The following is a 27827-nucleotide window of genomic DNA, read 5'->3' as shown; positions in this document are numbered from 1 at the left end:
GCCGCGGCTCCGGGAGCTGACGGGAGCCCCGCGCAGCCATTGCCGCAGCCCGGGGAGGGGGGTGAAGTGCGCGCCACCATTGCCGCGGCTCGGGGAGCCGACGGGAGCCCCACGCAGCCATTGCTGCGGCTCGCAGAGGAGGCGGGGTGCTTTGTCCGCGCCCACCGCCAGCGCCACGGGCGCGGGAAAGCTCCGTCCCTGCCTGCCGCCGCTGCCATAGGAGCGGGGGAAGCTCTGTCCCTGCCTGCCACCGCGGGGCAGCGCTGATCCGGGGTGACCAAGCCCAGTGGCAGCGGCGGGTGGCCCCGAGCGGCAGCCCCGGGCTGGGCCACCTGGCCCCATCAGCAGCCCCTAGCGGGCCGAGCCTGCACAGCCTTAGCTCAGCCAGTAAACCCCGCCCTCCCGCGGTTCTGTTACTAATTGGCAACTTTGTTGCACGCGGGTCCTCGCTGCGAACGACAGAGCGGCTTATATTCGGGTGCGGCTTATTTATGGACAAAAACCGAAATATTTGCCAACACCCAGAGATGCGGCTATACTCAGTGCAGCTTGTATTCGTGAATTTACTGTACATAAAATTTTCATGTCTGTTTGCACCTGTTTGACCATATTCTTACAAGGGAGTTACCTTTACAGCAGACAGGGAATGTAGCCAAACCAGGAATTGTCATTCTCAGATATTGCCCTTCTGGTAATGAAACAAAGCCTTGTACAATGCTTTTATTTTTAAAAAATGGTATAATATTTATGATCCATACTTGCATGTAGTTGAGGCACACATTAATAAACCCTCTAGCTGGCCTGCTAACTTAGACCTTTGTAGAAGAGTTTGTACTCACATCATTTAGCATTTTTGTTTAGTCTAATACTTGAGTAAAGGTGGGGCAGATGGGAAAAAAGAAGCTAAGTTTCTTGCAACAGTGCAACCAAATGAATTTTTGGAAGTTAAATTTGAGAGGTCACAAGTTGTGAAGTAGTTAATTAAGACGGAGGAAGGGCACCAAGAAAAATAATACGACAATATAGTTTTGAGTAAGACCCAGTTCTGTGTGAAACTAGAAAACTTGAAAAAGTAAGTATAAGAATTTTTTTTTATAAGTGCAATGTTTATACATTGATCTTTGTATCTGTGGGAATTAAATTTGCTTCTTTAATCCAGAGCATTTTGCCAAAGATCTTCTAAGTCAAAAGGCATATAATCAATTTCTAAATGTCACCTGTGTTTGCCATCAACATTTTCAGAGACATGTTAGACTTTTCTGTTGCCACTTATTTTCAAGTGAATAACCTAAATTTTTTCTGTATGGAATCTGTGAACAGCAGTTTCCTGCCTTTTGGTGTAAAAAAATATTGAGAAAGCAATACTTAAATCTAAGTATTTAACACAGAGGCAACAAAACAGATAAATTTAACAAGTTTGCTTGTGCAAATAATACATCCTTAAGTAAAATTAATACTACTGAAACACCACTTGAATAAATATGATGGATCTCATTTCTTTGCAACAATTTCTGAAAACCAGGCACTACAAACCTAAGACAGTATATCATAAATTAAAACTAACTAGAAATTAAATCAACTTGTAAAAAGAACTAAGCATAGAACTTCAATGCAGTAGTATTTTCTTGGGTACAGCTTCTAGTTTAATTTCATATGACTTGTCTCAAGAATTAAATTTCAACATTCTTTTCTTATGCATTTTGCATATTATGTAATTCCACAGACTACTAACTTTTTTTTCAAAAAACAATGATCTAATCTTGTTCCCTTAAGGTGAAACTTGGCTTTCAACAACGTCTGTCCTTAAACAACCAAGTATGTGACAACATAGGGATCATTGTCAAGATGTTCTATCTTGACCATTTTATGATTTCATTTATTAGTATTATATTCATTGAAAGGTTCTCTCTGTCTCTCTCCTGTTTCAAGCAGGTCTTTTGTTTGCACAGCCACTGGAATTCCTTGTGTGTCTGATATTAGTCAGGAAAAGATCTGAACTCTAGTCTGAGAAGACCAATAAGTACAAAATGGAAATTGGTGCAGTGTAGGTTTCTTTATTTTGGGAATACATCAAAAATCTTTGATATTTTAAGTGATCCTAAAGTCTATTCTAAGTGAGACTTCACAGCTCTTAGTTTGAAAATCATCTGTTTTACCTTGCTGCAAACATAATTAAAGTTTGATCAAACAGATTGATCAAATGTCTCTCCTTTATCTGATGGTGTTTGAACCTCATTTGTCTTGTCCAAGTGAGATAAACAGCTCATAGTTGAACTTTTATCCATTCCTTGCACACCTTTCTGTGTTTTGATTAGGTCCATTGCAAAACAATAGCGGAACTACTACTACTTTGGTAGCAGTCAGTGACCTCCAAATCAACCCTTGAATAAAGGATGTATAGATTTTACTAATTGGTCCAATGGCAAGTTTTCTGTCCTCCATGTGGGGCTCTCTACAGTATGTTTAACTTATGCATAAATGCAAAATTCATTATTTCTCCATCAATATATTTCTAGTGTATGACAAGGTTTATTGGTCGTTCGTTTTAGTTTAACAAAGAGGTCTGTAACTTTTCAATATTTAACTCTGTTCTTTAATGAGTCAAAATGAAATTAGCTATTGAGGACAAGTATTGAGCATTTAAATTCATTCTATGCTATCTGCATAATTCTGTATTAAAACCTTCAACAGAAGAGAACACTTAATCCTAACAAAGTTTTTATTAATTCTTGTGAATTAAGACAATCCCTTCCTTTGAAGGAAGAAGCTCAATTAGATTTTACATTGAACATTCTGTGGCCTGAAATATCAGTCCAATAAATGAATAAGAAAAAATGAAAAGCTTTTATTGACTTAATTAAAAGCCAGTAGGTTTTACATTATCATCAGCTGATAGCTGGTTTTAGCAGTTAAGCTATATACAACTAATTTGTTTCCATTATCCTAACTTGACTGTAGATCACTATTTTCAGGGGTATTTGCAAAATATTGGCAGATATATTGCATTTTTTAAAATAGATTTGTATTAGGAAATATGAACAAATTTGAGGTTATTCTATGCAAGTCTGGTTTCAAGTAGTTCTCACTTACTTCAATGTCACACTGAATACATTTATTGCAATTATTTACCCTATGCTGAGGTTGGGAAAAGGTAGTATCTAGTAGCATAGCACATACATAATGAAAAGACAGTAGATACTGAGAATATCTCAAGAGTCAGTAGAACAAGCAGGTCTCAATAAGTTTGTCCTGATTTTCTGCAAATTAATGATGTCTCTAGAAATAAAAGATGAATCATGCTTGCACAGAATGTATACTTGAGAATGATCTTGTTATTTGCTTCCTAAAAACTGCGTTTCATAGGTGGTGATTTTGAAATGGAAATATATAGCTGTACTTCATAGATAAGGTAATTTCTAACAGACAAGGGCCTGTAGGAAAATCTAGTAACATCATGAGCTAATTTTAGAAGTTTGGTCTGGAGCTGTCGAGAGTTGAAGTCTTGATAGGAGCTCTTTCCAAAGCAGTCATCCAAATTACATACTTACTACAATTTATGTTTGCAGTTACCATGGCTGTTGGACTGTGTTTCAAATATTAGCCTGTCTGTGTTTGCTTCTTACTAGAACTATAATGCAAGTGGGATCTCCACAAAAGGACTGTGATTTAAACAGCAGGGGGTGCAAGTCCAGTCACACTGCTTGTTGTCAGACACACACACAACTGAATCAAAAGGGCACGTTTCAGAAAAGTAGCTGTGCTAAAATTAATTGCACAGAAGCTTGGTCTATGGTACTACTACAAGTAGCACATAATATGGTAATTTTCACTTTTATACTACTATACATGTGTATGAAACTCTAAGTACTGAAACATTATATAATACAATCATTAAGTAGCTCGGCCCATCAAATTTAGTACAGAGTTTGTAGTTGTGGGATTATGCTGTGTAATGAAAAAATAAAATCCACTACTTGTGTCGTAATAATAACCCAGAATAATATTTTCCCTCTTTCTTCAGACATCTGCTGATTTACTGGGATCTTGTTACTAGAGGTGTTGTCAAATCCTAGTATTCACACACTTGGTTTCTCAGTTATTTTCACAGAACTGCTGAACCGAATGGAAATAGTAATTAAAACATACACTTTTAGGGAGGATCATAAAGTTCATATAAGTGTTACAGATTAGATACACCTAGCTGATTGTAAATTAACACCATGATTAGGTTCTGCAGTATTAAGTAACACTATATTTTTCTAATCAAATGGAAGTGGTTCCTGTAGCCTCTTGATCACTGGTTTGTCTTTGCTGCTTTGGGTGGCCCAACAGGGATTAGTGAGATCTACCAGAGCAGAGCATAGTCCTACATATTTGCAGGTTCTGGCAGCTATGGCTTCTGGGTTTATTTTTTTCATCACTTAGTTGCAGTTCATTGATCTCTAATTATTAAGCAAGCTACATTTTTTAAAAGTGCATTTTCTGAAATTTTTATCTGAATTTGAAATTTTGCTATCCTTTGACTGGACCTTAAGATAACAGCCATTTTTCCAAATCCTGTTAAAAGACCCGACCACTTGTACTCAGTATGTTTGAAATGTTCCTCTGAGACTTTCTATTGCACCAGCAAAGTTTTTTATAGTGTAGCTCTTCCAGTGGAAAAGCCTCTTTATTTGTTGACTCTGAAGTGTGTAAAATGAGGTAAAATCCCAGAATACAGTGATAATCATTACCTAAACCTCAACTTTTCCTTATAAGCCTTAGTGGATTCTGCACACTCGAATAACTTCCATCTCAGTGAAATGAAAAATTGGTGCAGTGCAGGAGAATGTAGCCTGTGTTTTTCTTTATGAGAGCCTCAGTTTTAGCCATTACTGACAACTTACTCAATATAGGATTTTAATGTCTCCTTTGATGCTAGACTATGTATGAGAAAATACAATCTTTCCCACATTACTGGAGTCAAACTTGGTATTTTTCTAGCTAGTAACGCCTTTGATTTTTTCCGGCTGAGTGCCACTGAAGTTTTTTTCCCTCATTCCTTTATTTTGTAATCTTCCATTTCTTTTTTGTATGTAATCTTCTCCCCTTGATTCTTAACTATGCACAAGTAAACTGGAATAGAAAACCTACAAATAAAAATGAACTCTGCTGTTCTGCTTATCACTCACTGCCTAATTAGCTTCTTTTCTCTACTTCAGAAAGGGATTTGAATAGTTACTCTTAAGAAGACTCCTAGAAAAATGACAGGAATAGCAGCAATGACAGAAATAGCAGAATAGATTGTTGCAGAATCCAACTCTAACATTTGACACTCAGAAAATTTCAAATTTAGCTTACTTTTTTTTTCTGATAATCTTCTGTTTCACATAATGTAAAATAAAGATTTCAATCTCTGCTTTATGTTTGTGGGTCTGACTTTTTCTTTTCCATTGAAAGAGACCTGTTATGTTTGTACCCAGGTCCATAATTTAAATTTAGTCTTTAAATTCTGAAAGCCTGGCGAGCTTAAAATTTATTATTTTGCAATTACTTAACAAGTTAGCCCATGCCTGCAAAACAAATAGAAATATGTTTCACAGTGTATTGACACTGAAATGCAATGAAATTGCATAAGGTATGGGAATCAATCTACCTAAATATTTACTGCTTTAATGAACTCTGAGTTTATGGGTGTGCTTATTGAAATGAGGTAATTATTTTAAATAGCACCTATGTATTTTTAGCTAAAGAGACTGTGAAATTACATTTCCTTCAGTTAACCCTTGTTTGTATGGGTTGAGAAGGCACTGCAGGCACTGCAGGCTGCAGGGCAGGGACAGCAGTAAGGAAGTGAATTCCAGTCTTGTTTCCACTCTGCTGTTGTGGCGTGGGGAAGGCAGAGAGATGAATTTCACACCAATGTGAATGCTTGATTGGAGTGCTCTGTAAAGTGGATTATTTGAATTTCACTCCCTGCAGCTTGTGCAGACTAGGCTGCACCACAGAAGTGTAGGCTGAGAGGGACCTCTGGAGGTCCTCTAGTCCAACTTCAAACCAGTCCTGACTTCTAAGTGAATAAGATTGTCCAGGCACTTGGGTTAAACAAGATTTGAAAATCACCAAGGATGGACATTCCACAGCCTCTCTTACTTTGTATCGTGAAGCATATTTCTTTATAGCTGACTGGAAATTCCTTTACTGCAATTTCAGATTACTGTCTCTTCTTGTTACCACAGTGCACCTTTGGAAAAGGTCTATCTCTCTAAGCCCCCATGTAGGCGCAAAAGGCAGTGGTTAGCCCTCCCCTTTTGCAAGCATAAAAAAAGCCTGTTCCTCCACTGGATTTTTCCATTTGAAATATATTTCTTATGTTGTTTGTGGGGCTCAAAAGTAGTCTTGGTGTTCCAGAAGTTTCTTTGTGATGCTGAGTAGAAAGAAATAAACACTTTGCCTGCTGGCTAAGCTGTTGTCAATGCAGCTGGGTATGTGGTTTGTCTGCATTGCTGCAAAGAGATACTGCTGACTCATTTTCAGCTTCTCCTTCAGATCATTTCCTACAGAGCAGCAATACAGACAGTTCCCAGCCTATCGGAATGCACGAGCTTATTCCCTCCCACATACAGGGGTATATTTGTCTCAATGCAAGAAAACTTCTGGTATTTTGGCTTAAGTAGATTCACAGTTAAATTGCCAACTTCTTTGAGAAAGGAAAAAAAGACATCAAAACTTCAGCTGACCTAATTATAAATATTAATTTACTCTCTGTTGAGCATTTTGCATTTTCTAAAATTACATCATGGCAAAGAGATTTTTATATTAAAAAAAGGCATTAGCAGCTGTTGATTTGGGCTATATGGGCAGGCAATAAAAAGGGTACTTGGAGTGTGCTTTGAACAGCAAGAAGACTATAAATAGTCCATACTCTGCACTGCTTGGATGGAAATGTACCATGGCTCAGGCATGCCATTTTATGTAAATAATTAATTCTTCCAGAGAGTTATTACAGGTTTCCTAAAATTAATTCACTTGTAGCACTGTTAGAAGGGCGTAATTAATTTATTCACTGTTGCCACAGTTATCAGGGATAGAACATTAATATCAAGTGGATTTTTTTTCAACTCAACATATTCTCAGATGGTTGCTTCAAATGCTGGTGATAGCCAGATCAAAGCATGTATTTTCTGCTACCTCCTCTGCTTACAGACAAGGCTTCTTCTGTCTTTTGTGTTTCTTAGCAGAGTCCTGGTATGCATCCTCCTAGACAGCATCAGTAGAAAGTGGTGCTACTTGGGATTCATACTAACATTGTTATCCAATAATTGAAGTAGGGATTGAAATTCCTCTACGTATGGGTTTGTTTTTGGGGTTTTTTGGGTTTTTTTAATATTATTTATCTGTATCCATTTATATCAACAGTGAATTTATCATGACTGGACTGACTTGTCCTTTGATGAAAAATTAATGCAATTCCATTTGAGATAAGTACATGCTAATAGATGAATGAAAAAAATTAAGTGAATGTATCACAGTTTTTCACCCAGATATTTAAAAATTGATGAGGGCCAGATTCTGCCCTGGTTATGATCTTCCTGTATAATAATTTCAAGAAGGTGACAAGGCTTTCCTCTGTGCATGTTGGGGGGAAATTGTTTTCACACAGAACATTACTCCTGAAAGAAATAAGCACTCTATTTACACATGTAGAAGAGTTCTCAAGTCTTCCAGGAAATCTGTTTGAAAACTATTTACAGTATTAGTATGCAAATTATATACCACACACTAAGTGGGATTCTTGCAGCAGAGCACTCTGACAGGCATCTCACTATTTGAACTATGGTAGTACAGTTAAAAAAACAACACAAAAAGAAAACACAGCTGGACATAATTGTATTCAAACACATACTTATTATGTTAATGAGGGCATACAAATAAAATTAAATGTTGTCCAGCAAAGGTTTTCCCACAAAGACTGAGTATTTTAGCAAAATGTTCACATAATGCATTTTTTTGCGTTTATTTAAATTGAAAAGTTGTTTGATATTGATTCCTAAATATTGACAGATTAAATTTGGCAGCATCAGAAAAACACTAAACCCCATCTTGTATCAATACAATTTAATAAATATGCTTCAGCTGAGAAGAAAGCATAAATTGTGTCCCAAACTACATTAGGTGTACTTCCAGTCATTTAATTTAAACCAAATTATGAGAATGGTATTGTATAGAGGTAGTCATACGTGTCTTAAGCTCCTGCTGTTGCCCAGGTTTTCAGAGGGGTTGATACATCCTTTAGCCACCTCCCCTTCTGCACTGAAGCTTCCTGACGCTTCCCTGCCTCTGTCTTCCTGGGGCTGCTCTTCTGTCAGCTTCTCTTCAGTCCCAGCCTGGTCCAGCTTCTCCCCCACAGCCTCTCCTGGGAGCCCTGCACAAGCAGCTTCACTTCAGTGCCAGGGCTTTTAAACAGCCAGGTGTCAGTGAGAACCCACTGTGGAGAGCTGCCGGAGGTCACTATTAGGTCGGGCCTCTCTGCAACCAGCATAAGCTTTGCCCTTGTTTCATTCCTAAAAGTCTCACAGACTTTCTTGTCCCCCTCCCATCAATCTGCACAATTCTAGTATGCAAGTTACTTAGGCAATTTGCAATATCTGTCCATACCAATTTACTGCTGGTGGGCTTGAAATCTTTAAAAATAAGAGGCTTCAGATGAGGTTTATGCCTTTTTTTCCTCCCTCCCCACTTTTAGGACATGCTTTTAACAAACCATAACTGAAAACTGAACAAATAACAGTTTGTGCGTTATGTGAGAGTGTCTGCTATTCAAATTGTTGCGTTCAAAGGCCATAGATGTTGTTAAAGCCCCTGCCTTCTTCACTGACAGCTGCTGCTGTAATCTTAGAGTAGATGCACTTGGAATTTTTAAACTTTATATCTCAGTATACTGCCTAGGAAGAAGTAGGGAAAAAGCAAGGGAAATTGCTTTCTACTTTTAAATTGGCCGTCATTCAGAAGTTTGTATTTTTCAACCTTTCTTTTTCGTTGAGATTTGCAAGTTATTTCTGAATTCAAAACCTCACATTTGTCTTCAGAAGCACAAAGGTTACCATCCCAATTCCAGTGTATCAGTCTTAAGAATATTGTCTATTTTTATCATTAGCAATGAGGAACTGTTTCTATTTCAAATGGTATATGATCAAATGCACAATCATTTAATACTTTAAAACAGAAATTTATTTATTTATTAATTTTAAACCACCATACATGATTTAAAAAAAAAAAATCAGTCTATTGTTTAGAATATTTTCCAGAGGCAAAGTACCATTGTGCTGTTTAATAAAAGCGCTTTTTTTTTCTTAGCTATATAAGAAATTCTTAACCTATGTAAGAAATTTTAAAATTTTTGTCTTATTCAATTTACAGTTACATCAAGCATTTTTCATTATGATAAGAAGACAGAGGTTGTATCATTACAGCAATAATAAGTCCAGCTTGGCTGTTGAGCAAGTAACTTCAATATCTAGCTGCTTCCATTAAAAAAACCCCAACCTACTTTCACTTAAAAATCTGCTCCCACTAGAGAGCAGATTCTGTAGTTTCCAGTCAGTGTCAAATGTAATCCCTCTAAAATCAATAGATAGAACTCATCTGAGAGCAAAACACTTACTATTATTTGTTTCCAGCGATAGGTAAAAAATAGATTTACACTTAGATTTTGTACTTAGAAAGAAGTGTCAAAAGAAGATGAATTAGGAGAAACTTGAGTACTGGTGTGCTTTGGGATGCCACAGAGTTGTGAGAATTAACCACTGAAACCTAAATCTGATGTGTTGAGAGTAATTTTATTTAGACTGTCAGTCTTCTGGTTAGGCTTCAGAAGCCTGTTTGTTGTTTTGGTTTGGTTTTATTCTTTCTTTTCAGAAGAAACAAAACCCATTTTGGTACCTTTTTTAAAAAATTGTTATTATTTTTATTTTTTAAATTATGTTTTAAAATAAGGTCTTTAAAAATTTACCAAAAACCAGATGCTCCTGAAGCGAGCCTGAGGTTCACAACTGAGGTGAATATTGCACAATTCTGTTTATTTTGTCTCATTTGGTCAACCATGCTCCTTAGAGGGATAGCTAGAATGTAATGAATGGCTTTCTCGGCAAAACCAAAGCAGAAACTGACTTGTTTCCATTATCTTGGCAATTTATTTTACTTCAATTTCATGGTGAGGAATTTATTTTTCTGTCTTGCACACTGAAGAGGAGAATCTCAGAGAAGTTCCTCCACAGATTTAGCCTTTTGCTTTCCTTTCTCTTTCTTTTAATAGCCTGGCTGTGTAAACACTACTGAAGTGGATATAAAAAAATCTTCAAGAATGAGAAATCCACATAAAACAAGAAAGGTAAGTATGGTTATTATATCAAAAGCAGGAGATGGAGGAAATTTATAGAAATAATTTCCATAATTTCTTAAAGCACTTTTTCCTTACAGCTGCAAGGAACAAATGCATGAATGTATGTTAATATTTCATAAGCTCTTAGTTGAATTAGTATTAACAAATTTGCTAATGATAATTAAATGTTATCACATAAGACTTTGGAGAAATACAAATAGATTTTGAAGATAAAATTCATTTTTGCATGCTTTATTCATGTTGTTTAGTAGATTGAATAAAGCACATTAAAATGTTTCTGTCAGTGACTAAGGAAAAAAAAAATTAAAATTCAGGATAAACTCTAACAGCAGTTCTTGGGCTGGTCTTAATGAAAAGGGTGCCTCTATTTTACAATTATGCCCAAAATGGATGGCTGGAAGTCATGGAAGAAATTAGTTCTATTTAAATTAGGTTGTAATTAGAGTGTAACTTCTCTAGGGATGGCTCAACATTTTTGAATTATTTGCACCATAAGCAAGTAAATTGACTCTCATTTTAAAGTACTTCCTTTGAGATGCATTTGCATGTTGACCATAGAAAAGTATGTTTTAAGAAGGAAAGTGGATTTAGAGAAAGTTTCAGCTTGGCTTATTTATGGTAGTGAAAGGTCCAGATTAATGTAGTTCACCAGACAGTAATTGCAATTTTGGAAGTCATCCAAATAATCCATTGGTTAGTGTACCTATCAGTATACTCCATCTACCAGTCATCTTCACTTACTGTGGGAGCATCTCTGTGTCATTCCCCATGTTTACTATGATACTGATATAGAGACCTAATGAAAGTAGATCTTTTGTTGTGTGGTTTTATGGAATTGTGGGAGTTTGGGAGTCTTTATTTTACACGCTAGTGCAGAAGCACGATTTTGTATCAGTGCATGGGTTTTTATTGCAGTTTCTGTAGGGAAAGATGATTTTGGCTAACTTGTTGAGCAAAATGTACTAAACCATGACAGTAACTATGAGTGTGTGTAGAAGGCATTGTCTGAAAGCAACCATCATTGTTCCATATTTTTTTTGCATAGTCTGTCTATGGCTTACAAAATGACATTCGAAGTCACAGCCCTACGCACACGCCAGTGCCAGAGACTAAGCCACCCACAGAAGATGAACTACACCAAGAGGTTTGGAACATAATTACAAACATTTACTTTTGAATGAAATTTTTAGGAAATACTGTTTTAGGCATAAACCCAAAAATTACTGTAACTGGGAAGTTATTCAAAACGGCTGTTGCAAACATTTAATAAACCTTTTCCTTGTCTTAAGGTATATGGATTTAGGCATGTAACTTCATCAAAACTAAAGAGACAAAACCTGAATTTTTTTGTATCATGCATTAAACACCTAAAGGCAGTGGGAAATAGGTCAGTGAGTGGGTTCATTGTATAGCTAAGCCCCTTCAGCTGTAGACAGCTTGCTCTTCTTTCAACACTGATTTGAGGCTTGGGGTATACATAGCACTCCATGTATGTATGTGTAGGTTCACACTCTTATCTACTGTTAAAACTTTGTTAATTTTTCCTGAAATGTTAGTGTCTGGAGAAGGTAAATGTCTGAACTATTAGTTCTCCTCTAAAATCTAAAAAAAGGCTAATTGGATTTTTGTTAATGAACCTTTAGGGAAAATGTTATATTGGGCACATTTTTTGTCTCTATATGATCTTTTCTCTTTAATGAAAACTTCCAGTTATTTTAGAGCCACACTGGTGAAACGTTGTTTTAATTCAGATATATTTCTCTTCTGTGCCCTAGGATAAATTATGGTTCAATTACAGCCCTAATAAAAAAAGTTATAGAAATAGAGTCAAGCAATAAATTACTCATAAAACTCTTCGCCTTCCTTTCTTTCAGATTAAGCACTGGCAAATGCAATTAGACAGACATAGATTAAAAATGTCAAAAGTTGCAGAGAGGTACGTATATTGTCACATTTTCTATTTTTTTCAATTAGGCAGATAACTCTTAGGAAAAATGTCAGTATGAAATAGCTTCAAAGCGCTATTCACAGCAAATAGCTCTTCAAAGAGAGACACGGGAGCTCAGATGTCATGGAAATAACTGATGAGAGTTTACTGTAAGTGGAGAAGTATGAAGTTTTTTTTGTGCTAAAAATATTCCAGGTATTCCATGATACATTTCTGATAAACCCGAGTCACTGAAAGAGCCTCTGACCAAGTGATCACAAGTTTCAGCTTTCATTGGCAGGGAGGCTAAATGGGAATAGATCTGGGGTTATTGTTCTGATATTTCAAAAGGGCAGTCACTGATGCAACAAGGGAACTGGCTGATGTGGAGCTCAGTCGGTGCTTAAACAAAAGTGAGTTTGGGTCAGAGATGTAACACTAGTAGGAATCTATTTCCAAATAAGGCCAAAATTTGTCAGGACGGGGCTAGATAGCCAATAAAACAAAGAGCCCAACATTGCAGAAAACTGACCTGCATAGGGCTTAGTAAAGGGAATAAGGCCAAATACAAACTACTCTTCATCTTCTCATAAACATTTGTGCATAAATGTCTACTTATATATGTGTATGTGTGCATACTTATGCAAATACATATAAATATTTATTTATAAAGAGAGCAGGTTAAGATTTTTTTGTTTGCTGAACAGTAAAAATATAATGTACACTAAATTTAATAGGATTTGAAAAGAAAGAATAGTTATCCTCACTTGTCAATAATTTTACAAAAATTATGAGGCCAAAGGAAACAGCAAACATAAGAACAATGGGAGATGTAAATCACCAGAACATAAGCAAAATTTTTAGTGTGTGCAAATGAGTCAGACCAACTCCTGAATATAAAAAAAAAAGTGAAAAAAATTGATTTTTGAAAAAAATAAACCTGGGAATAGTGTCCCTGTATTAGGAAATAATAAAAATATTAATTATATTTAAGAGAAAGTAAAAGGAGTCCTAGCAGCTGCAGAGCCGGTAAATATAACCTGCATAACATGCAGTGTTTTAGAACAGATAATAAGGAAACACATGATTAAAACTACAGGGATATAACACATGTTCCTTTATGAAAACAAATGTACATGGAAGAGGTTTTATGATCTAATTTATTAGTGCCTAAAGGAACCTTAAAAGGAGCTATGTGGAAGTATTAGGGAAGCTTATTTTATTTCTGCTCTTGGTAGACCTGAGCCACCCCTCCTTCTTTAGTGGCCCACTTTCAAATGCCTTGAGCAAACCTATTTCACCCTGAGCTTGTAGCTGCCTTCCGAGTGTGTGCACACATAATTACCTGTGGTTCAGTTGGTGCAAGGTAACTTGTTAACTGGGGTAACCTGGCCAGTTTTCTTCTCCTCCTGACATGACAATGTTTGACACTTTTGTTTTCCTAGTCTATTAGCTTATACAGAGCAGTATTTGGAATATGATCCTTTTCTTGTGCCCCCTGATCCCTCAAACCCTTGGATATCAGATGACACCACTTTCTGGGAACTGGAGGCAAGGTATATAATTTTATTTCTTCTTTGAAAGTAAGGGAGTATAACATGTTTTTCTGGAAAAGTGAAGATTTCAGGCAGAGATACTGCAGGAAAATACTGAGGCAGAAGGGCAATGCAGTTCCCTTTTGGTCTTTCCAGTTTGACAGTTTTGTAAGATGGGCAGTGCTGTAGATTAATAAATCTGTGTGAAATGTTACAGTAACCAGTTTCCAGGCTTCTATCATGGTGAAAAACAAAAAAGAAATATTTTAAAATCTGATAACCTTCCTAGTTGGAAATCTTTCTTTTACTGTGTATTACCTTCATCCTATGTAAGTACTAACAGTCTGTTTGCTCATTGCTGAACATTGCACAGATGTGAGCACTCTAAAAAGTGAGAAAACAATGGAACTTTAGAACTTAGTCTAAATGATGAACACAGATTGTTAGAATACCGAAGAATTGCTCACTTTGAGTTCTGTTGTTTTTTCATCTGTAGCAAAGAGCCAGGACAGCAGAGGGTGAAACGATGGGGATTTGGCATGGATGAAGCTTTGAAAGACCCTGTGGGAAGAGAGCAGTTTCTGAAATTCTTGGAGTCAGAATTCAGTTCAGAAAATTTAAGGTAAATGACAGCTACTTTCTTTTTTAATAGCTTGTAAATTATCTTGGGGTTTGCTTTGTTGTTTCTTTTTTTCCTGATACTTTTCATTTTTTGACCCCTTCAAAAATTTTCCTCACCTTTCAGAATTAATTCATCCAGATTGCTGCCCATTTTCATAACAGGCTGAGGGAAATATTCATACAGTTAACAGAGACTCAGATGAAGCATATTTTTCCATTAATATTCAACTTTTGGTCAAACTACTAATGTAAGAGCTTTTCTCTCCGCTTGTGTTTCAAACAGGTATAAAACCGACTCAATCAAAGCCTGTTCAATATATTTTTTTTAGTCAAATATTATGAGAAAAGTAAAACTAAAATTAAAAAGTTTAAAAATAAATAAAGTATCTAAAAGTAAAATTCAGACTTTCATCAGGTTGATTGGTTTCTGGGGATCATTTTGAAAATTACCAATATCCTAGTACTTGTGCATCTGACACAGCTGAAGTAGGGTAACATCTAGCCCTCAAATTCCTCACTAACGGTAAAATGGAAAAGTGTTCCTAATGTATGAAATATATAGGGTATATTTATAACAGTATATTTACAGAATTACTTTTAAGTGAGGGGAAAAATTATTTGATTTTAAAAATGATAGTTCATCCATTGGTTAATAGCATGTTTTATTTTTGCTGTTCTAAGAAAGTCATATTACAGTAAGAGTTATTTCAGAGAGATTAATAACAGACTTTCTACAGACAGACAAATTAAATTGAACATAGAAAAAAAACATAGGCAACATGTTTTTCTCTTAATTTCACCTTCTTTTCAGATGTCATCTGTATCACTTTCCATTCACCAATAGCATAACTAGTATAAAATCCTATTTGCGTTTACATTCTAGAACTCAGAATAATCCTAACCTACTTTTTTCCTATGCCAACTCTCATTCTAAAGTGGTGCAGCATAGCCATTCATTCTAAAATTATGCTTTTGTAGCATCTTATAAGAGGCATTTAATATTTATGATGTTAGATTATAAATGCCAAGTAATTGCACAGATCTCCTTGATGTTAGTTTAAATTTGTCAGCAGAATAATTGGAGTTGGAGTTCTCGAAGTTGCTGACCATGTTCATATTCAAACGTTAACTTTGCATCACAAATACAGCCTGCTCTGTGTGTGTATGTTGATGACTTTATTTGTTACAGATGCAGATTTTTCTTATTAAAAACTTAAATTGGTAAAATGAATTTTTATAAGTCAGAATAATACCAAGAAAAGGAAAGGTTATTTTAAAAAATAAATTATTATTTTAAAAGTATCCTGGTGATTTGTTATGCAGAGCAGCTGTTCAAACATGAACCTATTGAGCCCAGTATCTGCTGCAGTATCTGGTGCTTTTCTGTGATTAATTTGTCTCTCTGCCAACTAGACTGTTACCCGCATAATCCCTAACTCTTTAGTCTAATCCTATTTACAACACTAAATACAGGCAAACTGCAAGTAACTGATCTAGAAAAATTCCCTCAAAAATTTCTTCATAGATGATTCCTTGACATGCCATCTACTCTTTTGTCTCTTCCTCTAAATTCTTAAATTTGCATTAAAAAATATAATATCTGAGTAATAGTGAATAGATCTTAAAGGCCAGGCAGGGGATAAATTTGCTCTGAAAAAGTGCTTTCTGTGGTAATTAACTGGAGGGAAACTTTCTCAGAAGCTCAGAATTATGTTTGTGAATTCCCAAGCTGCAGGGAAATCAGTCTATTAGGTTCACATAGTAAATTTGGGTTAGAAAACATGAATTTGTAAAGCTTGTTGTGTATAGCTGTCAAAATGTTTTAGATGTCAATAACAAAAGTTAAAAGCTTGATGATTTCAAACATTACCGCTAAATAAATGTTAGAAGGTGACCACTTTTGTTGCTCACCCGTTAATTCCATCATGGTAATTAGGGGGTTTTTAGTGGTATTTTTTTAATTATTATTTTGAGAGCCACCTTGAGAAAAATAATTATGTCCACCCACATCTTCCCACTGCAAAAAATTGAACTCAAATCAGTTGCTGGTTCTTGTACTTTTACAGATCTAATCATGATAAAATGTACAACACTGCCAAGCCTATAGTTGGATAGGCAGCTGGGACCCTGCTTTTGAGTTTCAAGACAAGTACACAAGATGCAGCAGAGACTGCAGACATGACAGGAGCTTCAGTATTAGTAGATGATACCTATAAGTAGTCTTACACCTCATTTTGGTGAAACAAATACCAAACCCATGAAATTACAAGTCTAGCAGATGCACCATTTCTATTTGAGTGTAATGATCTTACATTGCAAAAATTCCCAGTGTTACTGTTATATAAACTTTGACTGAGAGTGTCTAAGGTATCTGAGAATATCATTCTTGGTGGATTCAGATCCTGTCTTAAAGAATGCAACAGGGGTGAAGGAACTTGAACTGTGATTTAATTCTAAGAAATGTGCAGTGATCAGGAATATAAGCAGTTTTCCCTTCCTACTTTGTATCTCTGTGCTTAATAGTATTTCACCCTCTGAAGAAGTGTTGAAAAGCATAGCAAAGGAATAGAACTGTCTAAGCAGTTCTGTCAGTGAAGTAGCTTCATTGCAGTGTGACTGCAGCTTGCAGGTTGGATTCTGCACTCACCTAATGCAGGGTATGACTTGTGATCTCTTGTTACCATGCAGATTGTTTTTAAGAAATGCTTTGTGTGCTGCTCAATACACAGAACAAATAGCTAAAGTAACATATGATTTGGATAATAGATTTATGAAATTCCCAAAGCCTTTTACAAAAATGGTGACCATTGTTTAAAATTCACAAGACTAAAGTTTGAGCATGATCCGGTACTACTGAGCTTGGTCACAAGGTTTTCCAAGTACTAAAAAAGTACTTTTCAAAGAGAGTGAGTTTATGAAATCAAACTCACTGCAGCATGGCACCTGGAGATCTTATATCTTTAATTTCTGTCAGAAATTGTATTCCTCTTTTTGTCCTTCCTTTGTCTGTAGTGTAGTAGAATTCTTTGGAAAGTTAGTATTTTTATGCTGGCTGTAGGTTTGTTCCCAACTAGTTATTTTGTAGGTATTGCAGCCTGTAAAGATTAAATCATTTCAACAGCCAGTCCAAATCCTTATGCAGTATTGCAGTGGGTGTGATCTCCAAAGCAGCTCTACGACCGAAAAACCTCCTAAGTTAGTGAAGGGAGAATGGTGACAGGTTAGGTTCCATGATACACAGAAGGAAAAGCCACTGGACCCCTTGTCCCTTCCTTTGATGCTCATTTCTTAGGTCTGTAATGTGTGATAAGTAGGGAAAAGGGACTTTGCATTCTTGTTTTCCAGTGAAAGAAGAGAGGGACTGAGAAATTTGCTAGATTTTGATGTTTTCTCTCAATAATTTTTGTCTAACCGTGCCCCTGCAAGCTGACATTTTGTGAGGTGTTTATCCTTTACACTGGTGATTGTGAGGCCCTGTTGTGGGTGCTAATAACTTGACCAAAATTTAATCCTCAAAGCTGAAATTGCCTGTGAGTTATTTCTCATTCAGACTCAAGCTTAAATGCCAAGTGCCAGCAATGTTGCCATTTCTGCAGAGTAGATGAGAAAGAACTAGTTGCAATATTTAATGAGTTCTTCTGTTATATTCTTGAAATCTTTCAGTTCTACTTGAAGCCTTGAAATTGTAGTTGGCAAGAAGGTGGAATCTAGAAATCAGTGTTTCCTTTCCCTGGAAAAATTTTATGTGATTTGATTAATAGAGTTTGTTTAGGTTTTTATTTGCTTTTTCTCTGAAAATGCTGAAAGGTCTGGCCTCTTAGTCGTGTCACATGCACTAAGTGCAAAGTTCACATAATTCCCACTTCAGTGTTTCCACAGTGACTATACCTCACACATTTCACAGAGAACCACTGCAGCCTTTCTCTCTCCTCTTTGCTCCTGTGGGCTAAATTTAACTGATTAGCTGGGGCTGGAATCTGCCTGCACCTGACATTTAGGTTAGTTAATGGGACAGAAGCTGTGTTGCAGCTGTGCTATTTATCCATGAGGCCACAGTGGCTTTGAAAGTAATCCAGCTGGAGGACATAATCCCCAGATATCTTGCAACGTGTGTTTTACCAGTTCATGTGGCTGGATGTGCTACTACCATACACTACACATGGTCACTCTGCCCTGTGTCTCTGTGTGACCCAGCACGTGGCAGCCCAAATGCTGGGGTAGAGAACAGCAGCAAGGTTTATACCCAGCTCCCTGGTCTCTGTTCAAACAGTGCTGGGCATCTGCTAGAAAGGGTTTCCATGGCAAAAGCAAACCTCCACCAACAGGAGTTGCAGTTTCATCCAAGGGCAGCCAGACTGAGCTCTAGTTCCTTACACAAAGTACCGCCAAGTCTGTGTATATCATTGCCCAAAAAATGCAGTTCCCTTTCTCCCCTCTCCTGCCCTTGCAGACTGTGTGCTTTTTGCTACAAGAGTCTTCCCTTGCTCTGGTCACAGCTCATAAGGCAGAGAGCTGTAAAAAGGGACATGGACCTCTTTTGATTTGAGGCCTGAGCTGAGGTCTTGCTGACTCCATTTCAACTTCATCTGTGCAATTGGTTGCTATGGGATATTGGACAATTTTATTTTAGAAAATGCATGAGGGGCCAGCCTTATTTTTGTCATTTCCTAACTTTGAATGTTTGAATTCAACTCTCTGTGGGAGGAGGGCAGGCATCTTTTCTTAAAAGATAAGTAAGTAGATTAAAATCTTAAAATATGTGTTGGCTATGAAATAAGCACCCTAGACATAACACAGAAATCATAATTCTTCCTACTTTTAGAGAGGTTTCTATATTTAGGGCTTCACATTTTTAGTAGAGTCTTTGAATGCTATTGTTAGAAGGGTAAAATTAAATTAACCTATCAAAGAACTGGTGTTCAGCCAGTTAGAATGGGTCTATACAACTTCCTTATTCTATGCTGCAAGCATAGAAGCTAAATTTATTGAAATTTATCTCCCATCTATTTCCCCATAATTGAGTATAACCTACTATATGAAAACAGTTTACTAGCAAAAGAAAATAGCATCCTAAGGCATGTTTGCAGTGACTTCCAGAATTATTGGCAGTGATACAATGGAACATAAAAGGAAGTGACATCTCTGAGCTAGATCTGCAGGATGTCTGCAGGGAGAGAGAAAATGTCTGTTTACAAAGAGCATCCTTCTCTTTCATTTTTGTGTTCCTTACCTGACTTGGAGACACATGAGCAATCAGTCAATCCCAGAAGATGCACTTGAAGGGGTTAGCACTGCAGGATATGTGCTTTTAAATGCAAATACCGAAAGCAGCTTAAGGAAACCAAAGTAGGTTGCCCAAATTTGAGAGTGAACTGAATTAGAGTTTGTGAGCTTGAGCTTTGCAGTTTTTAAACTTGAGTTATCAGGCATTTCTTCTCACTGCATTGCTGCCAGATTCTCAGGATTCTCAGGATACATCCCCAGGCTCTATGCAGAACTATGTTCAATTCACACTGTAGCTCATACAGAAAAGTGATGCTACCCAGAAGTTTTGAAACTGGAGTTCTACTGGCACAGATCCCTTTTGTGGCCTTGGAGAAACCACTGTACGTTATTACTTTATTCATATATTTGTGAAACTGGGACAATATTGCTTCTCTGTCTCTTCGAGAATCTTAGATCAAAAAAATGTGCTTATGTTCTATTGAAATTGAAGGTTGTAGAAATCCCTAAAATAGTCTTCTTGGTAGCATGAAGCTGACCTTACTGGCTTGTGGGAAATGAACACAAGCTCCTTCCATCTATACTACAAAGAAATTTCAAAATAGGACTATAAAGGAATAATTGCTTCCTGAAAGGTAAATTTTCTCAAGTGAAGAATATCGTATAGCAGAAATACTGTAAGGTTTGCTGTGTTTTACTATCCTCTCTTAAGTGTTTTGCAATTATTAAATTAGAATTTGGACTGAGACTGGTGTCATTTTGCTTTCTTGGGGTCTGAGTACAGTCTCACTGTTCTCCCCTAGCCCATCCTTGTTGAACTCAGCTAAGAAAGCTTAAATTGATCTCACAGTATTAGCAGGGTGCAATCACATTTTAAAGGTGCATCCAATTTATTTGTGAGCCTTTGAAAATCCAACTGATTTCAAAGTTAAATCACTTCAAGGCTCAGCTATCTTTTTCATAGGATCATCTGTGTCAGAACAAAGGTGAAAAGTTGCAATGGTATATATTGCATGTTTACCAAAGCCAAACTTTACTTGACCTCCTAAATCAATTTAAGATTATTTTGTGCCATAAGAGAGTCTGAACATCAATAGAAGAAATAATGAAACAAAGCTTACAGGTACATAGCTATGATTGTAAAGTGCTCAAGACCTTTTTAGTGATCTTACTCCTCCAGGCTGAATGAGGATGCAGTGAACTGGCTGCACTACCTATGGCTGCCCAATGCGGGTTTGCTCAACTGCAGAAAAGAGAATGTGTAATTCCATTCAGCAGTTTTAGCAAAAATATGCATATAAATGGAATGATGGAAAGATAAATTAAATTATAATTAGCAAAAAAATGCTTTTCCAATGTATGCATGATTTGTGGGTAACACAATTAGAGTTACACAGTTTAGGATTTAGTAGAACTCAGAGATTCATGTAGATAGCAAAAATATAAATCATTAGTTTTTTTGAAGGAATGTCAAAAAGCAGTCAGATTATAAGTAATATAAGCCCTTGTAGTTCAGCCAAAATGAAGTGTCAGTTTAATTCCAGCTAAATCTGGAATGGTCCTGTAAGCATGCTACCCGTACATAAGTAATGAAGGTCTTTCTATCTGTTCCGTGAAGAGCCTTCTAATAATTGCTTCCCTAGGTGGATTGATTGCCTTGGGACAGTACAGCATGTTGATCCCAACATAAAATCACTCAGCTTTTTCTTAGTTTAGAATGTCTGGATGAAAACTTCAGTTAGTTAATTCCTTTTTTAAGAGCTAGGAAGAATGTGGGCACTTCATTAGTTATCCTGAGCTGGGAGTCAAGATGCTGTGTTGTACCATAGGTTCTGGTTAGCAGTGGAAGACCTGAAGAAGAGACCTATCCGTGAAGTTCCTGCTCGTGTCCAAGAAATCTGGCAAGAATTTCTTGCTCCGGGTGCACCCAGCGCTATCAACCTAGATTCGAAAAGCTATGACAAAACCACTCAGAATGTGAAGGAACCTGGAAGATACACGTTTGAAGATGCTCAGGTCAGTTTGCAATCATGAACATTTGAAATGGAATATTGTCTAGTGAAATCTACATACAAAAATGAGGTGTATTTGGGGATTAAATAATAATGCCCTGTTCCCTAAAATGCCATTTTGGCAATCCAAATGTGTAGCATTCTTTCATGAGGCATATGAAGTTCTTCATGAAACTTTTGTGCTTGATGCAGAGTTTACAAGTGGACTTTGAATAGCCGAAAAGTGTAATGAAGAAAAAACGAAGTACTTCTGTATTAAATGCAACACTTCATGTGACTTATAACTTAATATTTAATCTTCAAAGACTTCTGAGAAAAGCAAGAGAAAATAATTGGATTCACAGTAAAAGTAGCAGAACTGGTATCATCCTCCATTTTCATCAGCAGCCCAGTGATGAAAATTTAATTATTAATGCAAAGTGAGATGGTGTCAAAACGAGAGATTGAGATCATGTCCCTGCAGAATTTCCTGCAGCTTGATTATTAGGTCATCATCTTGGGAGTCTGGAGATGCTGCTACATCCCCATGAAGGAGAGAAGGGAATTGAATTGAGGTTTTCTACTTTTTTGGGAGAATGGCTCTGCCCTAAATATGAAGGGGAATAATTTTACCTCCTTTTAATTTTTCCATTATGAGAATAGCAACCTATGAAGAAACAATAAAATTTTCATGAAGCCCTATGTCATAGCCACTATTTTGAAGTACTCTGCATTAAACCAAACATAATTTTTGCTTGCAACTGCTGACCCCTGGAGATGTAAGAATGCAGTGTATAGCAAAGACAGAAATGGCAAAATTAAAGAAGAGATCAAGGTTAAAGGTTTAAACAAATACGTCTTTGCAGTTGAGCGAATAATGGACATATAAATTCCTTGCCAGTATCCTTTCTTTTTTTCAATAAAAAGTGTAAAATTGCAATGCCCTTTTATTGCCAGATCTCTCTTATTGTAATTTTGTCCTTCATTTATGAAAGACATAGAGTATTCAGTATTTATGCAAGCAGGACTTTGCCACTTGGAGATGACCTCTGCTTAATTCATCCAGTTCAGCAAAAAACCTGACACCAGTAAGCCTCAATTTCTCAGGAAAAGGGACAGGCTGAACCTGCTGTGTTCTCACTTCAAGCTTTAGGAGATTTAAAGTGTCCCATCTGAGGCTGGAGGGTTTTGTCAGGAGTAGGGCTCTTCCTCTGCAACAGGAATTTTTTGGCCTCTCAGATGAGAAGGAGACCATTGGTGTGCTATTTTGGCAGTTGGTGGATCATTTAATTGTGATTAAAAATGTATGAAAAGCATTTTGGGACTGGAAATACAGAAAGATGAAACTCCATGTTAAATGCAGACACATAAGTAAAATGGGACATGTAAGTAAAAATAGCCTGTTTGTGCTAAATACGTGCATTAATGTGTCTGGGCTACATTAACAATACTAATACAGCCCAATTTTTTCTTGCTTTTGCAGGCACATTTCTTGTACAGAAATAAAATTTTAATGCTCATCACCACTTTCTTCACTCTGTTGACTGCACTGTCTGTTTTCACAGACACTGAGTGAAAAAAAATCTTTCCCCAAATAAATCAGTCTAAGTTCTGAATATACATCAGAATTGTTCTGCTTAGTGTAACAAATACAATCAAAGACATTTAGAATAATTGTTATAGTTTCTAATACAGAAAAAATTAAATATCAGTTCTAATTTTACCTTGTGTTAATTTTCAGACAAGGTGGGGAGTTTTGGTTAGGGTTTTTTGTTTGTTTGTATTGGGGGTTTTTTTTGTGTTCACTAATTTTTTTCTGCTACCAAGCTGAGAAACAGTATTTTCTTTCCAGCTTGCTTGTGGTTTCCCAATTGCTGTGCTACAAGTTTCTTACAGTAAAAAATAGGATTTGAGTAAAAGCAAAACTCCTTGAAAATGGTTAGCTTCATTCAGGATTTTTAAAAAATATTTTGAGACTATTTTCTGTTCTGGTTTTTTTTCTACAAATCTTTTATCTAGTATATAATCAGAACCAGAATTAACAAATGTTCTACATCACAGATTTTTTTTCATCTTTTTCAGAAATTAGAATGTTCCAAAATTAAAAGTTCTTAAAGCTGCTCTTGTAATTTATTTTATGAATAAAGATTTCCAAATTTTCATATGCCTCCGAAGAATTAATATCTAGAAAATTAGATTAACCTAGAACTGGTTTTCAATTTACATATGTTTTCCTTTTCATATTGTTAGCTGGAGAGCAGACTAAACATCTGTCAAAGGATGTTTTCAAGAGTATCCAGGGGAAATCTTCATTAACCTAAGCATTATTTCTGGTGCTGAATTGAAAACCTAGTACCTCTTCCTAGTCTCTGAAATCACAAGAGTATCTCCAGAAACTAATTCAGAAAATCTGATGAAGAAGGACCCACAGATCTTCATTTCATCACTTAGCTAAAGTAACTAATGTAAGGGAGGTTTGAAGTTGGACCTAAAGCTAGGACTCAGTTGTGGATTCTTAGAAAATAATTTTGTACTGGAAAATTTGGTCTATGAATTAAAGAATGGTGTGTTGTGTAATTATACATAAGAAATGGGTGGGATTTCAGCTTTAAGAATAGAAAAAGATTAACCCTGAGCTTCAGAGCTGAAACCTGCTATCCTGTAATACTTCCTGTTCATAGTAGTGCTAGCTGGTGTGCATTTCACAGCCAGAGCATGTGGCTGCCTCCCATTTTACATGTGTCCTCTTCTAAGGGAGTAACAGCTCCTCCCTTCCTTTTCAGGAGCACATTTACAAACTGATGAAAAGTGATTCTTATCCTCGTTTTATACGATCCAGTGCCTACCAGGAGCTGCTACAGGCCAAGAAAAAGGTATTGGTCCATCTTGCCTTTGTCTTGCCACTGTGCAAAGCAGTGGTTATGTTTGCAACAATACTCAGTCTTCTCTCCCCTGTGCCAGTGCAACTGGATATCTGGTAGGTGACCATCTTGGCGTTTTTGGAGGGTCACATACACACAGGAGTTCAATATACATATATGTGTATATATCCTGCATGCGGGCATGTTTCAATAAGTTAATCTAGCAAAACTTATTTTTATTTTTACATCCCATATTGTACTGTTTTCTCTGTTATGAAGCACCTTAAATTGCAAAGTGCTTTACAAATACATTAAAAAAATAAAATAAAATCCCAGAAGAATAGTCTTTCATGTTTGCAAGTTTGCTTATGTAATAATTGTTGTTCTCTTTATTCCACCTATGAAAGCTACAGAATGTGTTTAGAAACAATCTTATTCATATGAATAGCTTCTAACTTCAACTGTAAATATAGGGGCTTCCTAATTTTGTTTCTTTCCCTATTACTACATGAGTAGTTTTGAGTAGGCTAGGAATCTGACTTGAAAGATCATGTCACACTTTGGCAAACAGAGGTTCATGTCTTGGTATGTAATATTTTCTTAGAAAAGTCCAGATTATGCAATGGGTTCTGAATAGCCACAGACCAGAGTATGTGGAGCAGTTTGTACAATGCAGATTTCCATGATGATAAATAATTCTATTAGTGGGCTCTAAACAGTAATCTCCTAGAATCAGCTGGGAGCCCTGTGTCTTGCAAAATCAGGGCCCCAATTGTTACTGGAACAAGGTAGTTATTAACACCATAGCATTCTATTGTTAATAATGACAACCTAAAATTATATGAAAGTACTGTGTGATTTTGTTTTTTGTTCAAACATTGATTTCTGAAGATCCAATATAGAGAGAGATGTTGAAAATACCAGAAAGCTTCAACTGTCCGTGTGAAGTCCTTAAGTTTGTGAATGTCAGTTCATTAACACAAGATGTGCACTTCATTATTTCTTTTTACTTTCAGTTTTTCTTTAAATTCAAACCAATTTGATCCCCACGAAAAATTATTTTTGTCGAGTACTATATCTGTTTTGCCCATCCCCTGTTTTGCCAAGTCCCATTACAGCCTCATACCTGTGTTTGCTTCCTGATTTATACAAACTTTGTTTTGCAGTCCACTGTTACATCAAACTTCTTTTCTACTCCATTGTTCTTGCTTTTCTTTTCCCCCTCCTTTTTCTTTTTGTTTCTTTTGTTTTATTTATTTCAAATTTAAGTTGGAAAACACTCTGGATCGTCGAACATCTTTTGAGAAATTCACACGCAATGTGGTAAGTTTGTTGCCTCGGAAGACTAGTAAGCCTGATGGGACATCCTTCTCCCCTTCCCCTCACTGATCCCTACTTTCCCTTTTGCTTCTCTAACTTGATGGTTGAAAGTGTACTCATCACAGCTTGTGAATTTTCCTGGGAATGACAGCTTTATAATGTGCTTTCATTACAACCCCCCCTCCCAGTCCCTTTCCCACTGATCTCAATAGTCACACATGGAGGAATGGACCTTTGGAGGCCTTGCTTTTTGCATTAGGAAGCATGAAATTAGTCACTTCCCCCTGCCCCATAATTTTAGTAAAGAATCTGTGCAAACATGCTTGATGTTGTTTCTTTTTCTGATGCCTTCTAAAATACTAAGTCTAAAACAGCTGAATACATTGGATTTCCATCCTGTCTTCTTTTAATTTGACTAAAAAAAGACTTTGTCCCGCTTTTTTCAATTGGGCACAAGAGAAAAAACCTCACTAATAATTTTCACATCTTCCTTAATGTCTAACAGCTTCTACAGGACCAAAGAATTCATGCTGTTTATGTGCAAGGGTTTGATTTGGATTAATTTTCATTATGGACTACAAGAACTGATATTTTTTCTTTTCAATGTATAACTTTCGAAAGCTATTTCTCAAAGGCAAAAAAAATGAAGGCTGGTAGATTTTGTGTGGGCAGGGCATTCTTTTCCACCTGCCAAAAGATCCACTGATTTCGTGATACTCGTGATTCTTTTTGCTTATTCATTTTCTTTGAGATTATTTTTTTTTTACGTTGTGAAAGTTCCAACTAAAGAATTCAACGCATTTATTTTTGTAGGGCAGAAACATCCCTATTTTTCCATGCCATAAAAACTGTACACCAACACTGAGGGCGAGCACTAACCTGTTATGAAAAGAGGTAGAAAGATCTTGGATTATACTTGAGTTTGTCTGCATTGTCTGTTGAATTGTGCAGGTGACGCTGCTGTGTGTGTGCGTGTGCGTCTGTGGCTTTTTCTGTGATCTGGTTAGTGGAGCTGTGTGTGTTGAAATGAACAATATGAGAGCTTACAGCAAAGATCATGGTTTTTGTTTTTTTAGTTTCTAGGGAAGGAGAAGCAGTTGTCAGAAACTGTCTCCTGTAATGAGGCTTGAGAGTGTTGCCTCAATTATTTGAAAAATGCATATATACTTTCCAGTAATCAAAAAAAGAAAAAAACACAGTGAAAGTTTTGTGAGGCTGTGGGAATATCTCTCTTTCAAAAACAAAACAGTAATTCTTTAACTACTTTCTTATAGGTAAAGGCTTCCTCTAATATGCTTTGAATCCACTGTAATCAGGAAGAAATTTGGATTCAGTGGGACAAAGTCAGTAAAGAACACTAAAAGTAAATAAATAGACACAAAGGAAACTATCCCAATGTTTGAAACAAAAACCCCTATGTTTTGCATGGTGGTGTTGCCATAGCATGTTGCAGTGTGATTTGTGTGTTGTCTGAACAGGTTGGATCTATAAAACAACGTTGTACATGGTAGTATTATACATGATAATTCTGTTATAATTCAGTAGGAAATTCCATATTAATGAAACATCTGTAAAAGAGAGTACATTGAGTGGGTAACACATCTGGGACCTCTCAGAGACAGACTTTTTCCCAGTCACAGTGCCTGGCAAGCTGCAATGTTACATTTATTCATGGCATTTTAAGCAGCCCAGGGGTCAGGAATTGGTTGTGGTAAACATTCTGTAAACAGGTGGCCATGAGGGAGGAAATAGCAAGCTGCAGGTAGAGGCGTTGTAAATACAGAGCAAGTAGGGAAAATGTGAAGACAAGACTGGGAGATGCTGAAATCCCTCAGCCTTATGGATAAACCAGCAGTCTGGGCACAAACACTGGAACACTTGTGCCCTGCAGCCCTGCCCGAGTTTCATCCTTTCTAATCTCAGGGCAGAAGTACCAGAATAGCAGCATGCCAGAGATGCAAGGCAGAC

The 27827-nt window shown here is 36.6% G+C and overlaps 1 protein-coding gene across 6 annotated transcripts in view; it reads left to right on the top strand.

Annotated features, from left to right (window-relative positions):
* RGS7 (regulator of G protein signaling 7) overlaps window positions 1-27827 on the top strand; it is a 237265-nt gene that overhangs the window by 184018 nt on the left and 25420 nt on the right. For 3 of the 6 annotated variants that reach the window (XM_033056687.2, XM_033056688.2, XM_033056692.2), the window contains exons 10-16: window positions 10295-10369; window positions 11427-11525; window positions 12256-12317; window positions 13754-13864; window positions 14340-14465; window positions 21517-21703; window positions 24462-24551. In XM_033056687.2, the coding sequence (XP_032912578.1) occupies window positions 10295-10369; window positions 11427-11525; window positions 12256-12317; window positions 13754-13864; window positions 14340-14465; window positions 21517-21703; window positions 24462-24551 (750 nt within the window). Of the gene's footprint in view, window positions 1-10294; window positions 10370-11426; window positions 11526-12255; window positions 12318-13753; window positions 13865-14339; window positions 14466-21516; window positions 21704-24461; window positions 24552-25808; window positions 25863-26672; window positions 26754-27827 lie in introns of all 6 variants that reach the window. The other 3 variants (XM_033056690.2, XM_033056689.2, XM_042779154.1) reach the window with 2 other exon arrangements.

The sequence above is a fragment of the Catharus ustulatus genome, chromosome 3 (assembly GCF_009819885.2).
Source record: "Catharus ustulatus isolate bCatUst1 chromosome 3, bCatUst1.pri.v2, whole genome shotgun sequence".
NCBI classification, from domain to species: Eukaryota; Metazoa; Chordata; class Aves; order Passeriformes; family Turdidae; genus Catharus; species Catharus ustulatus.
Note: the sequence above shows the minus strand (reverse complement) of the source record. Positions and strands in the feature narration are given on the sequence as shown.